The 13863-nt window shown below is 43.1% G+C and overlaps 2 protein-coding genes across 7 annotated transcripts in view; one reads left to right on the top strand and one right to left on the bottom strand.

The window, feature by feature from the left end:
- Aak1 (AP2 associated kinase 1) overlaps positions 1-13863 on the top strand; it is a 168846-nt gene that overhangs the window by 100313 nt on the left and 54670 nt on the right. For all 6 annotated transcript variants that reach the window (XM_052719349.1, XM_052719350.1, XM_052719348.1 and 3 more), the window contains exons 8-12: positions 740-872; positions 3485-3588; positions 5264-5343; positions 11466-11620; positions 12502-12815. In XM_052719349.1, the coding sequence (XP_052575309.1) occupies positions 740-872; positions 3485-3588; positions 5264-5343; positions 11466-11620; positions 12502-12815 (786 nt within the window). The remainder of the gene's footprint in view (positions 1-739; positions 873-3484; positions 3589-5263; positions 5344-11465; positions 11621-12501; positions 12816-13863) is intronic.
- On the bottom strand, positions 8692-9530 carry LOC128098351 (40S ribosomal protein S3a-like). The gene has a single exon (XM_052719359.1). It carries the CDS (start codon positions 9499-9501, stop codon positions 8707-8709), a length of 795 nt encoding a protein of 264 aa, XP_052575319.1. The 5' UTR covers positions 9502-9530; the 3' UTR covers positions 8692-8706.

Here is a 13863-nt window from a genome sequence, read left to right as displayed (position 1 = left end):
ATTATTTTATGTGTATGTGTGTTTGTCTGCATGTGTGTCTATGTACCATGTGTGCAGTGTCCTTAGAAGACAGTATTGAATCCCCTGGAACTGAGGTTACAGATAGTTGTGAGCCACCATGTGGGTGGTGGATATTGAATTTGGGTCCTTTGGAAGAGCAGCCAGTGCTCTTAACCACTGAGCCATCTCTCTAGTGACCTTGTTGCTGATCTTGATGTCAGGGGACAGCCATGGCCTCTTGGAATATGGGGTAAAAACAACAACAATAATAATAATAATAAAAAACTAGTTTGCATGTATACCTGTGCTTTTCATTTGTATGGTATACTTCTAAAGAACAGACCAGGTGAAATAGTCTTTACTAGTCATAGATAAAAATGTAACTCAGGCCGGGCGGTGGTGGCGCACGCCTTTAATCCCAGCACTCGGGAGGCAGAGCCAGGCGGATCTCTGTGAGTTCGAGGCCAGCCTGGACTACCAAGTGAGTTCCAGGAAAGGCGCAAAGCTACACAGAGAAACCCTGTCTCGAAAAACCAAAAAAAAAAAAAAAAAAAAAAAAAAAAAAATGTAACTCAGATGCTAGATTGTCATTCTGGGTTCTAAATTCAAGTGTTGCATAGGTAATGTTATGTGGGGTTTGTTTCTGCTGTGAAACCTGGCTGGTACTGGCCTCTTTGAGCAGATCGCTGGCTTTATGGTAAATAAACCACTAGTTGCAATCTGCTTTCTTATTTTTTAGGCTCTTGGCTGTTTGTTATATAAATTATGCTACTTCACTTTGCCATTTGGAGAGAGCCAGGTGGCAATTTGCGATGGAAGCTTCACAATTCCCGATAACTCTCGATATTCTCAAGACATGCATTGCCTTATTAGTAAGTATTTCAAGTTTCCAGTTTCATGTTTTTATTTCTAATCACAAGGAATGCATTGGAGGATAAAGGGATTAAATTCTAAGAACAAGATAAAGAAATCATTTGATACTGTTGGGAACAGTGATAGCATGGCAATGTTCACTTAAGAGAAGCTGGTCTTTTTGCTAGAAAACTAAACTCTGCTTCGAAGCTGAGCCAGCCACACAAATGGGAATGGTAGTTGTGCTCGGAGCAGCATGCTGCTGCTGTGTTCTGCTGCAGTCTATTTAAGAACTCAGAGTCCAGCTGACTCACATCAAGGGATAAGAAATTTATCTTTGCAAAGCTGAAAGCAGCTCAAGTGAGCATGATTGCAGTGCTGGAATGAATATGTAATTAAGACCATAGAACTCCATGGAGCCAGGTTTTTTCCTCTTATTTAGGTTATCACTGGATTTTTACAACAAGCATCTAAATTGAATGTTTTGTTTAAAATTCTGAAGATTTTCATTTCTTTGTGTTATCATAGCCAGCATATGTACTAACATCCATTAACCAGATGGCAGAAAAGTAAGATTTGTACCAGAACCTGTATGAAATGCTAAAGAAACAGATTTTTTATTTTAAAAAAGTAATCTTTTAAAATGCTGGTCAAGACATTTAGTAGATAAGTTTGAAAAAGCACCATAGACCATAAATCCTGAGCTACCTAGTTTGAGAGAAAGACAAGTGATGTAGAACATTGATCTGTATTGAGGCCTACTTATACCTCACCTGATTCTCAACCTTTTAGGTTTGGTGGGCCTGCATGCATTGTTTGTTTGTTTATTTGTTTGTTTGTGATTTGAGACAGCATATCACTATGTAGCTTTAACTGTCCTGTAACTTACTGTGTAGAGCAGGCTGGCCTCAAATTCACAGAGATCTGCATGCCTCTGCCTTCTGAGTGCTGGGATTAAAGGTGTGCCCCACTAAGACTGGCAAGACCTGGAGATCTTAAGGGTCATTGTCCATATTACCCACAAGAGGGAACAGAAGATTTACTCAAGCTGACAAAATTCTGGCAGTTCCACAACGGCCCTTTCCATTGTGACACTTCTCAATGAGCAGGAGGGTGTCGTGCTTATCGGGTAGGAGTGTGGATCTTGAGGATTGCCAGATAGTTTGCAGAGTCACAGCAGTGTGTCTATCCTAGGACTGCAGATGTGCAAGGAAGTGGAGAAAGGGCTGGTCTTGGTGTTGCTCATAGCTTTTTTTTCTTTTCTACTTTTCCTTTCTAACATCTGCAACAGTGAATTCATGTTGGAAAAGAGCTCTTTCTGAGGACTGTAGCACTGACACCTTTTCTAGACTCTATTTAGTGTGCATGCTATTTGAAGGTTTTGAAGACTGTAAACTTGTAGGCCTCTTGTTGCCTCCCCAATGCCTTTCCCCAGACTGTCTGTTTTTCACTTTCTTTTGGTGCTTTTGCCATCCATGCCTGGATAGATAACAGACAATTTTCTGGAAGAAGCTGACTTAATCTCCATCGATTCTCTTTAATCACTTGTCTTGATTCTCTTCATTGTTACCAAAGTATGTACAAACTCTAGTAGATCATGACCTGGTACATTGCCCCCAGCTTCTCTACTCTCTTTTCATTCTTCCAGTACATCTCTACCATGGATTATTCCTAGAAAATGTCACTTTCTCATGTCCCATTGAGTAAACTTGAGTGGCTTGCCAATGGTCCCACAATTAGGCCCTGATTCTTAGCATGGTGCTTAGGGTCCTTTGTATTCTTTTTCTGTCCCACTCAGGCAGCCATCTTGGCACATTGTCCTTTGGGCTCATGTTCCTAGGTAGCGGTGTTCATTTTCTGGCCTTTATCTAAGCTTGCCTTTTTTGGCATTTGTCCTCTAATCTAGACTGCCTTTTTCTTTGGTCTTCAATGACTAACTTTGTCTTGTCTCTTTGGCAAGGCCATTCAAGGCTCAGCCTCACAGATCTTTTCTGAACTTAGTGCCCAGTTCATTTGTTCCTCAAGCAGTAAACTGTCTTGACTCATTTTGCATGTGTTTACACATGTGCTTGCATCTTCTCAAAGATTTCTCCTGAGGAATTTTCCAGTGTCAGAGACACTTGAAGGACCTGGAAATAGACAGGCAGTCTATGGAGCTGAGTATGTTAACTTCTTAATTTTCCTCAAACTAAAAACTAGCTTATATCTCCAACAAGAATAGTAAGTAAGTTCATGAGTTTGTTTTTTAGATCTAGAGACAGAACCCAGGGGTTGTCTTCCACCAAACCTTGAGTTCATGATATCTGAAGTTTGGTTGTATTTGTCAACAGTCACTTGTTTAACAGAGGGGGAAGACCACGGCATATTCTAAGTCTTAGACTATGAAGCTGCTCATTTTTTGTCAAGAGTGTGAGCCCCTGACATCCAGGATATGAACCCCAAGTAGCTTTGCTACAGCTCAGGGAATTTTCTTGTTTCCCTTGCTAGGAAAGGGGCTAATTGAACTATCTGACCTTTATGAGAATTGAAACTGAAAATACAACCCAACTTCAACATTAGAAAAGTTCAGTTACCTAGCTGATGCAACAACTGTTAAGATATTATGGAATAAGTTCATGTATGTTTGTCTTAGGGTATATGTTGGAACCAGACCCTGACAAAAGGCCGGATATTTACCAGGTTTCTTACTTCTCATTTAAACTACTCAAGAAAGAATGCCCAATTCCAAATGTACAGGTATGTAATGGTGCTTTTTTAAAAAGGATTCATAATTTTTAAGGTTGTTTTCATTTGTTCTTTGAGAATTTCATATACAATGTATTTCAAATACAATATATTTTGACCATATCCATCCCTATTCCTCCCTCTAACTGTTAGGATTCTGCTGCTCCTCCAGCTGCATGAACGAACACACGCAGTCAGTAGCTTAGTAAGGGGTCTTAGTCTCACATCATCAGTGTGCTGCGTGATAGCCCAAATGTGCGCAGCACGGTCACGCAATCAGCGCATGCATGGTGTGGCTCCGTAAGCCCACTTGCACATGTGCATGGGAATCCTTAAAAAGCCAGACACAGACTCCTCCTCTCTCTTCTGCTCTCCCCCAACCTCTCTCTTTCTGCATGTGCTTCTTCCCAGGCCTGGTTATTCTTTTCTGTCCCCCCCCCCCCCCAATAAAGCTCTGATACTGGGTTTTGTTGTGTCTCATGACCTTTTCCCCAGTAACCAGTGCTGCTTATCATTTTTCAAGACAACACTCATTCCTCTAGCACCCTCTCTAGCCCATTCCTCCCAAATTCATGTCATTTCCTTTTTTTTAAAAAAAAAATAACCCACTGAATCCCATTAGTTCTGCCCGTATGCCCACAGATGTGGGGCTCTCCACCTGAGCACTGGCTACCTATGGTTGTTACATCTCCAAAGACAAATGGCTCTCCCTCAAAAAGCATCAACTGCTCAACTCCTCAGCAAGATGTGGGGCCTCATGAGTCCCTAGAAATTTGATTAACTTGATCTTGGGTAGATCTTGTGCATATAACCACAGCTGCCATGAGTTCATTAAAATGGTGCTATTTAAAGGAAGTAAACATCATCAAATTGTTATTTTTGAGTCATTATGGGTGTTAATCTCTAGATTCAATGAATATTAATGTCCCTTGCTTTACCCACTATAGGACATTCAAGCAAAGCAGTTACTATAAAGAGAATCCAATTTTCCCATGAATTTAATTATGAAACTGAGACAACTCACTGAACATTAACAACCTCCTCCCCAAATGCCTAGGGACTGAGCTGAGTAGAATGACCACCACTCACTGAGAGCAGCATGTCTGCTGTGTTTCCCTGGAATGATCAATTGCCTTGTTTTCCTGAGACAAGGCTCTATTCCCCCTGCTGTTCTTTCTTTCTTCTTGTGCATTTTGCTCCTGTGATTCCATCTCATGCATTTTTCTAGCCTCCTTTCCCTCTAACAGGGAGATGAGGCCCTAGAAGTCATATTAGAAGATGCCAAATGCTACTTCCATTAGTCCTAGTCAGACTGGTTGTTTCTTGTTTGGAGTTTTTATTTTATTTTATTTTATTTTTTTTGTTGTTTTTGTTTTTCGAGACAGGGTTTCTCTGTGTAGCTTTGCGCCTTTCCTGGAACTCACTTGGTAGCCCAGGCTGGCCTCGAACTCACAGAGATCCGCCTGCCTCTGCCTCCCGAGTGCTGGGATTAAAGGCGTGCGCCACCACCGCCCGGCTTGGAGTTTTTATTTTTATTTTATGTTTTAAAACAGGATTCATGATCCTCCTGCCTCAACTTCCCATGTCCTGGGATTACTGTCATAGGCCATCATACCTGGCCTCAGACTGCTTATTATTTACAAAGAAATCCATATGCTTTTTTTCCCTTTCAACTCTCCCATTTTAGAACTCTCCCATTCCTGCAAAACTTCCTGAACCAGTGAAAGCAAGTGAGGCAGCTGTGAAAAAGACCCAGCCAAAGGCCAGGTAAGGAATACCCTCCAGAGCTTGCTTGCATTGTGCTTGTTGCCGACTGCAGTGGAGGTGCCTGCTGCTGAAGTCCTGTGTGGCTGTGACTAGAGGCTGCCCAGATCAGGAAAGCAAGCTCTGTCGCCCTATGCAGAAACTGGTCTTTGGTACTGCCAAGAGGGATATAATAAAGTGTTGAGATCTACATTTGAAAGGAATCGGTAACCTCACAGATGTCGTCCGTTGCATGGCAATAGATGGTAAGGGCTTTCTGGGATGAGACAATGCTAGACTTAAAGGGTTGGTGCTAGAGAATTGTCCTAACCTGTTTCTGAGCTGGTGGTTAGCCATGTTTACCCCCTAGTCTGACACATTCTTTCTTCTCTGGCTCCAGCCATATTAGGAAAGTGCAGTTGAATGAAAGTCCATGAACACCAAAAGATCCCTCTAGGTCTTAGCTAATTGCACTGGAGTCACCCTGGGTCTTCAAGAGCAGACACCAAGAAAGGATGAAACAAGTAAGGGGAGATACCCAAGTCAGAGGAGATACCCAAGTCAGAGGAGAAGGGAGCAAGCCAGGAAATCCTGGGTAGGTGGTTGGGAGGTACAAGTCTCACTTCAGAGGGGAAGGAGAGTAGTGAGTAGACATGACCCAGACTACAATACCGTTTCAGGAAGGATGGCTGAAGTACTTATCCCAGAGTCAGCCAGCAGAGGAGTTCCTTCCTGCTGGAGTCTCTGCACTTGGGATTTGGGGCCAGAGAGCAGTCTGTGGGAAGGAAGCTGCAGGCCATACTGGACTGGATTTTTAGATTGGTTTTCACACCTGTCACAGCTCAGGGTCTGCCAGACACGCTTATGTGGATTCCAAATGAAAAATTCTAAAGGTGACCGGTAGGTTCTCTGTCCCTCCTTTTCCTGCCATCTTCCAATGGCAAGGAAATGCTAGTAACAGACTGTAAACAAAGACTCTGGATAACAATATGTGTATTTTAAAAATATTTGATTATTTATTTAAGTGTAAATGTGCATGGGCAAGCAGATTTATGTGCTCTGAGTGCAGGTGCCCCCCTAGGGGTGAGAAGAGGCTAGTGGATCCCCTGAAGCTGGAGTTATAGGAGTTGTGAGCCACCCAGCATGAGTGCTGAGACCTGAACTCCAGTGACCTCCGCAGAAGCAGTGTGTGCTTCTACCTGTTGAGCCACGACCAGAACAACTTGTAGAAGAAAGTATTTTATTCAGGCTTATGGTTCCAGAGGGATAAGAGGGGGAGGCACGGCAGCAAGCAGCAGGCATGGTGTCTGGAGCAAGATGCTGCTGGGATCTCACATCCTTTACTGCAGGCATGAAGCGGGGGGCAACTGCAAGGAAAGCAAGGCCTTAAGTTCTCCCACCCCCAGTGACCTAGTTCTTCTGTAGATAGCAGCACCAACTGGGAACCAAGTATTCAAGGGTCTCAGACTGTGGGGACACCTTATTCAGACCACCATAGCTAGTCTGGTAGTTCTGCTCCATGAAGCTCTGGGGTCCCGGGTTTCTTCATGCTTTTCACTTTCTCACCTTACAACAGAGCTATGGCCTTCTGGGTTAATGTGGCTGCATCCATATTCAAAGCAGCAAAATCAAGAAATAGTCAGAGAGACCATTATTCCTTAAGGTTTCTAGAAAGTGCCAGATAGTCATCCTTTCTGTTCTGTATACAGCTAGAACTTGGTCTTTTCAGATTGCAAAAGAGGCTGTGCTATGTGATCTGTATCTTAGGTAACTCTAGGTCAAACTGACAATGTATTATTTTGGAAAACAAACACACATAGAAATGGTGTTCCTGTTGTACCCCCTAATTTTAAACTCTTTATTTTGGACTGTTTGCTTAGTTCTTTCATTTGTCCTGTTGGGTTCATTCCTCTGCATGCTTCTCACTGTAGAGAGCTCCCCACCATTTAAAATGATTTGTTTGTTTATGTCTGTGTGGCGCTATGCTCGTGTGAGTATAGGTGCCCACAAAGGTTAGAAGAGGTCATCAGATCCCCTGGAGTTGGAGTTAAGAACTCAGGTCATGTGGAAGTATATATAGCAAGCACTTGTAACTACAGAGCCATCTCTCCAATCCCTAGAGAGCCCATTGTCGCAGCTCTTTTCAACCAAGTTTAAGTTCTCTGTGTGTAAAAAACCACTGCCCCAACCATTACCCAGAGTGTATTTTGGAAATCCTGTGTTTGGTGAAAGAGTCTCAAGATGGAATCGGCTTAAAGAACACTGTTTCTCTGTAGAGGAATCTCATCACCAGTCACTCTGCACATTGACATGCTTAAGAAATCTGTTCATAGACTTTGTCAGTGTGTTTAAAACTTATTTGTCCACCAAGTACTTCTTCTCTCTCTCTCTCTCTCTCTCTCTCTCTCTCTCTCTCTCTCTCTCTCTCTCTCTCTCTCTCTCTCTCTTTAAACATAGTTACTCTGTGTAGCCCTGGCTGTCCAGGAACTCACTCTGTAGACCAGGCTGGCCTCCAACTTACAGAGATCTGCCTGCCTCTTCCTCCAGAGTCCTGTGATTAAAGGTGTGCTCCACCACCACCCGACTTTTTAAAATTTTTTTACTGGAGACATTTAGTAACATTTTTACTAAATGTAAACGAATTATTACTAATGATATAAAGTTTTTATTTCTCCCTAATTGTAGCTGGAGTTTTCCTGCCTGGCCCACAGTCAGGACAAATCTCTCTCACTTGCCAGTCCCACAGCCGCTCAAACCCAACCAAGTAAACACAGAGACTTATATTGGTTACAAACTGTATGGCCGTGGCAGGCTTCTTGCTAACTGTTCTTACAGCTTAAATTAATCCATTTCTATAAATCTATACCTTGCCACGTGGCTCGTAGCTTACCGGCATCTTCACATGCTGTTTCTCATCGTAGCGGCTGGCAGTGTCTCTCTGACTCAGCCTTCCACTTCCCAGCTTTATTCTCCTCCTTGTCCCGCCTATACTTCCTCCTGCCTGACTACAGGCCAATCAGTGTTTTGTTTACTAACCAATCAGAGCAACACATTTGCCATACAGACCATCCCACAGCACCTAATTTCTTTGATAAACTCACTTGTCATTAAAAAGTATATTCAGGAACTGGGGAGGTAGCTCAATTTTTTTTTTTTTTTTTTTTGAGACAGGGTTTCTCTGTGTAGCTTTGCGCCTTTTCCTGGATCTCGCTCTGTAGACCAGGCTGGCCTCGAACTCACAAAGATCCACCTACCTCCCGAGTGCTGGGATTAAAGGTGTGCGCCGCCGCCGCCGCCGCCCGCCGCCGCCGCCGCCACCCCGGCTCAATTTTTTTTTTTTTTTTTCACAAATAAGACTTTTATTTGTCACTATTAAAAATCTGGATTTCAAACAGATTCTTGGACTGGTGGTTCATATCCATCCGCTTGTTCAACTTTAGCACCTGTCTCATCACCAGTAGCTTTTCCAGAACTACCAACTTCACCATGGAGCTCCATGAGTTTTCCCAATTCAAACTTGGGTTTCTTCAGCATTTTTACTTTTCTAACGAAGACATCATGAAGAGGATAAATGGACTGGCAAGCCTTTTCTATGTCTTTCCCAATGCTGTCTGGAATCAATTTATTAACCACTTCCTTCAAGTCATTTGTCTGTACTTCTCGGGTCATGATTTCCATCATCTTCTTCCGGATCTGGCAGACCTGCTGGTGCTGTGCATAAGAGGTCTTGCGTATCTGGTTGTTGCGTTTTTTAGTGAAACCAACACAGAACAGACGGAGCAAATAACCATCAGTTGTCTTGACATCCACATGAGCTTCAATCATGGTCTGCCACTTTTTGACCATGGAACACATTTTGTCCCGGGTAAGATCCATGCCATGGAAGTTAGTCAGACAGTTTTTGCCCTGAACATCCTCAGTAATTAGCTTGAATTTTCTAAACGCAACTTCGTCATTCTGTAGATCAGCAAGGCTCACTTCAAACACACGACCCTTGAGGCCATCAGATGCAATTTTAGTTCCTTGAGTCCTCGTGACTAGTGTCTTTCCAATGTTTCTAATATTGAACATAGCCGGAGCTTTCACATCATACCAATCTTTCTTCGAAAATGGATCAACCACTTTCTTCTTGGCTCCCTTCTTGCCGCCTTTTGTCAGGCGCTTGTTCTTGCCGACCGCCATGGTGCTGCGGAGAGGGCCAAAAGGGTCAATTTTTTTTTTAATTGGAAATTCATACAATATATTCTGGCCACTGTGTTCCTCCCCCATTTCCCAGATCCTCTCCACCTCCCTACCCATCCAACTCCACACCTTCTTCCTCTCTCTCTTTAGAAAAAAAAAGAGCCAGCAGTGGTGGTGCACGCCTTTAATCCCAGCACTCAGGAGGCAGAGGCAGGCGGATCTCTATGAGTTGGAGGCCAGCCTGGGCTACAGAGTTCCAGGACAGCAAGAGCTACACAGAGAAACCCTATCTCAAAAAACAAAACAAAAACACAAATAATGAAAAACAACAGCAACAAAAAACCAAAAACAAATAATTAAATAAATAAAATGAAAAATAATAATAATAGTAGAAAAAAGCTGAGACAGCACAAGAAACACATATATAAACAGATACGTACACAAAAAAGGAAAAGCCATAAAAACATAAAATTGGAAACCATACTTAATATACAAGCAAAAGACCAGTAAGATTTAAAAAATATGCCAAACAAAACAATATGACACAAAAAAGTCTAGAAAAGCACCATTGAGTACATTTTGTGTTGGTTATCTTCTGGGCCTTGGGGCCTGCCCTTCAGTGTGGTTTCTCTACCCAGTGAGACTTTATTGAAGAAAACTAAGTTTTCCTTTGCACGTGGTTGTCAGTTGGAGACAGTCTTGGTTAGGGATGGGAGATCATGTCCATTTCCCTGTCTCAGTGCTGGAACTCCATCTGTCTTGAACCTGTGCAGACCCGGTGTATGCTACCATAGTCTTGTGAGTTCCTGTGTTCCTCAGCCCTGTTTTGTCTGAAGACATGTTTCCTTGGTGTCCTCCATCTCCTTTGGCTCTTATAATCTTTTCCCTTCCACTTCTGTCTGGCTCCCTGAGCCCTGAGGGGAGGGGTTTTATGAAGACATCCCTTTTAGGACTGAGTGTTCCAGTTTCTCATTCTCGGCAGTGTCCAGTTGTGGGTCTCTGTGTTAGTTCCCATCTACTGCAGCAAGAGGAAAGCTTCTCTAATGATGGCTGAGTAAGACACTGATCCAGAGATAAAGCAGCAGATGTTGCCAGCAGTCGTTTCATGGCTGTGCTCCTTTAGCAGAACAGTAGTATTTGGTGTCCCCTAGGCCCATGGTCTGTCTAGTCTCAGGTTTGGGCCACCTGTCAGGCATGGGTTCTTTCTTGTGGAGTGAGCCTTCAATCCAACCAGATAGTGGTTGTTTACTCCCACAATGTTTGTACCACTGTTGTACCAGCATATCATGCAGGCAGGTCACTGTTATAAACTGCAGGGTTTGGAACTGGGTTAGTAGTCACGAGCTCCCTTAATTTGTGCTTGGCTTAACATACCCTTATTTGAGAATGGGGAGATGACCTAGTAGGTAAAGTACTTGGCAGAACCCATGTAAAAGTTGGTTACAGTAGGGCATGTGTCTGTAATTCTAGCATGTACAAGGAGATGGGAGGCAGACACAGGAGAATTGCAGGAAGTTGACAGACCAGCTAGCCTGATGTAGTCAGTGCTGTATAAGGAAGATTGTGTGTCCAACTAGGTAGAAGGGGAGAACCAATCCTCGAAGTTGTTGTCTTCTGACCTCCACATGTGCATCATTGGCACATACACACCTCCCCTCATGTCCTTGAATCTCCATTGGTTTTTAAAGATTGCTTTGCTGAGTATGGTAATTTTGGTTGGGAGTTGTATTTTTTCGGGGTTTGAAATGTATCATTCTGTGTTTTCCTGGCTTTAAGGTTGCTAATGAGAGATAAGATGTTATTTTGATGTGCTTGCCTTTGTAGGTGAGTAGGCATTTGGGAAAGTGTTGATTAAGCAAATCTGAATGGTTTGAAGGAATGTTGAGGGTAAAAAACATCATGTGTTCTGCCTATGCTCTCTGTTTTCCCCCATTTTAATAGCAATGTTGTTTTTCCTTTTCTAGACTGACAGATCCCATTCCCACCACAGAGACTTCAATCGCACCCCGCCAGAGGCCTAAGGCTGGGCAGACTCAGCCAAACCCAGGAATCCTTCCCATTCAGCCAGCCCTGACTCCTCGTAAGAGAGCCACCGTTCAGCCCCTACCTCAGGCTGCGGGTCAGTAACTGCAGCTTGTTGCAGTGCTTCTTGACCCTGGTGTTAAAATAGGCACAGCCTAAGGAATAATGGGCTGATTGCCAGTGAATGGGTATGGCACGTGGCTGCCAGAGGAGGACCTCCTTTCTGGACTCAGGTTGACCGCTCAGACCTCTGAAGCCTGCTGTCGGCATTTATTTTCTTACTGGACCTTTAGGCCATCCACCCATCCTATTTCTTTATTTTATATACTTCTCCTTTCTTTAAAGAAACAAAGCTTACTTCTTTTGGATAACTATATAAGAATAGCATTTCATTAATGCTTCATTTATTAATTTATCATCCTCTGTCATAGTATTCTGTTATATGAGAGGAATGAGCTTTGTTTCAAATGGGGATTGATCCAGAATAACAAGTCATAGACCACAACTATCACATCCTTTACCAGGAACAACTTTTGATAGATTTGGTGGCCTTTTATATACAGCCAGGCATTCAGATGCTAGCTGTGAAAGCTGTTCATAAAATATCAAAGAATGCTTTTGCTGTGGGTATGCAAGCTGGAACAAAGATCACGTTTAGTGGCAGTAGTTAGCTGTGTGTGTATAGGAGGGTGCTGACTACAGGACTAGTTGGCTAGATGGGATGATGGATAAGGGAAACCCCTCTGAAGGAGGCAAGTATTGAATCTTACAATTCCATCTGGGTTTGAAATATTGGAAGCACATTGGTAAGAAATGGAAATCTATTCCAAATAGAGCATCACAAATGGCAAAATGCTGAGGAGCAGGCAAAGCTTGGGATAGTCTGCCTGCTTCTAGCATTTCTCAGGTGGCAAATCAGAAAGTCATTTTTGTCTGGTAGAGTTTTGAACTCTTACATGGAGTTTATTTTCATTGCAGGACCCAGCAATCAGCCTGGCCTTCTAGCCAGTGTTCCCCAACCTAAAGCCCAACCTACACCCAATCAACCTCTTCAACAATCTCAGCCCAAGCAGCCACAAGCTCCACCCACTCCACAGCAGGCACCTTCTAACCAGACCCAAGGTCTGCCCACCCAGGCCCAGGCCACTCCCCAGCACCAGCACCAGCTCCTCCTCAAGCAGCAGCAGCCACAGCAGCAGCAGCAGCCACAGCAGCAGACAGCACCACAACAGCCAACAGGCACCTTTTACCAGCAGCAGCAGCAACAGCAGCAGCAAGCTCAGACGCAGCAGGTGAGGATGTCTATATGACCCTTGCTTTGCATAGTGGAATTGTTGCTATTGAAAGGCCTGCTAGGGTACAGCATCTTTCTTGGAAAGTGCTAGGATGGCCCAGAGCCACTGGCCAGTACACCATCACTTCTCACAGATGTAGAAACTGAAACATCAAAGTGCAGATTAATAACTCTCAGGCCTTTCAGTGTTGTCCTCAAGCTTTGGGGAGGTTACCCCAACTTAGCACCCTCAGTGAAGGAGCTACTTTAAAAGGTAATACAGTGGGAAAAATAACAATGATGTCCTATCAGCACACAGTATCCAATAGTGTCAAGCTATTTCAGATATTTAAGTTTTCTTGGTTAGATCAGGATCCAAACAAGGTCCATGTATCCTATTTAGTTGGAATATATTATTTCCCATTATTTTTACGTATTTTTCATTACAGTATTTTTTTAACTTTGAACACCTTTGTTTTATGATTGCTTTCTTTTTTAAAAATGTGTATGTGTGTATGTGTATGAGTGTATGCACATGTATGTATTTGAATGCATACACTTGTAAACACTCAGAGGCAAGAGGGAGCAATGAACCCCTTAAGAGTTAGAGTCACCAGCATTTGTGGGACACCTGGCTTGTTATATGGGTGCTGGAATCTTAACTCCAGCAAGTGTTCCTAACCTCTGAGCCAGCTGTCCAGCTACAGGAAGAGGTTTCTATGTCTTTTACATCCTCTTTTGTCTCTTTTGCCATGTATTTTTTGAAGAAACTGGATTATTTGAAGCTTTGCATCTTCTGAACTTGTCTTGTTTACCCTTTGGTGGCTTTTGGTATATTCCACCATCTACTATGTAAACTGTTAATTTTTAAAAATATATTAGACATGTTTCATTTAGGATGTGTGTCTGTATAGGTGTGTTAGCTTGTGCACTATGGTGTGCATTTGAAGGTCAAAGGACAACTTTCAGGAGTCTGTTCTCTCTATCTACCATTGGGTTACAGGGGTAGGGATCAGTTGACAGATGTGGCTACAGTAAGTGTTTTACTTTGTATCATTGTAAGTTCA

The sequence above is a fragment of the Peromyscus californicus genome, unplaced genomic scaffold, assembly GCF_007827085.1.
Source record: "Peromyscus californicus insignis strain IS unplaced genomic scaffold, ASM782708v3 Scaffold_6__1_contigs__length_162567912, whole genome shotgun sequence".
In the NCBI taxonomy this organism is placed as follows: Eukaryota; Metazoa; Chordata; class Mammalia; order Rodentia; family Cricetidae; genus Peromyscus; species Peromyscus californicus.
This window is presented reverse-complemented; position numbering and strand designations above follow the sequence as displayed.

Bases quoted from the DNA above. Each gene is read 5' to 3' on its own strand.
- LOC128098351 (XM_052719359.1), bottom strand. From the start codon at position 9,501: ATGGCGGTCGGCAAGAACAAGCGCCTGACAAAAGGCGGCAAGAAGGGA.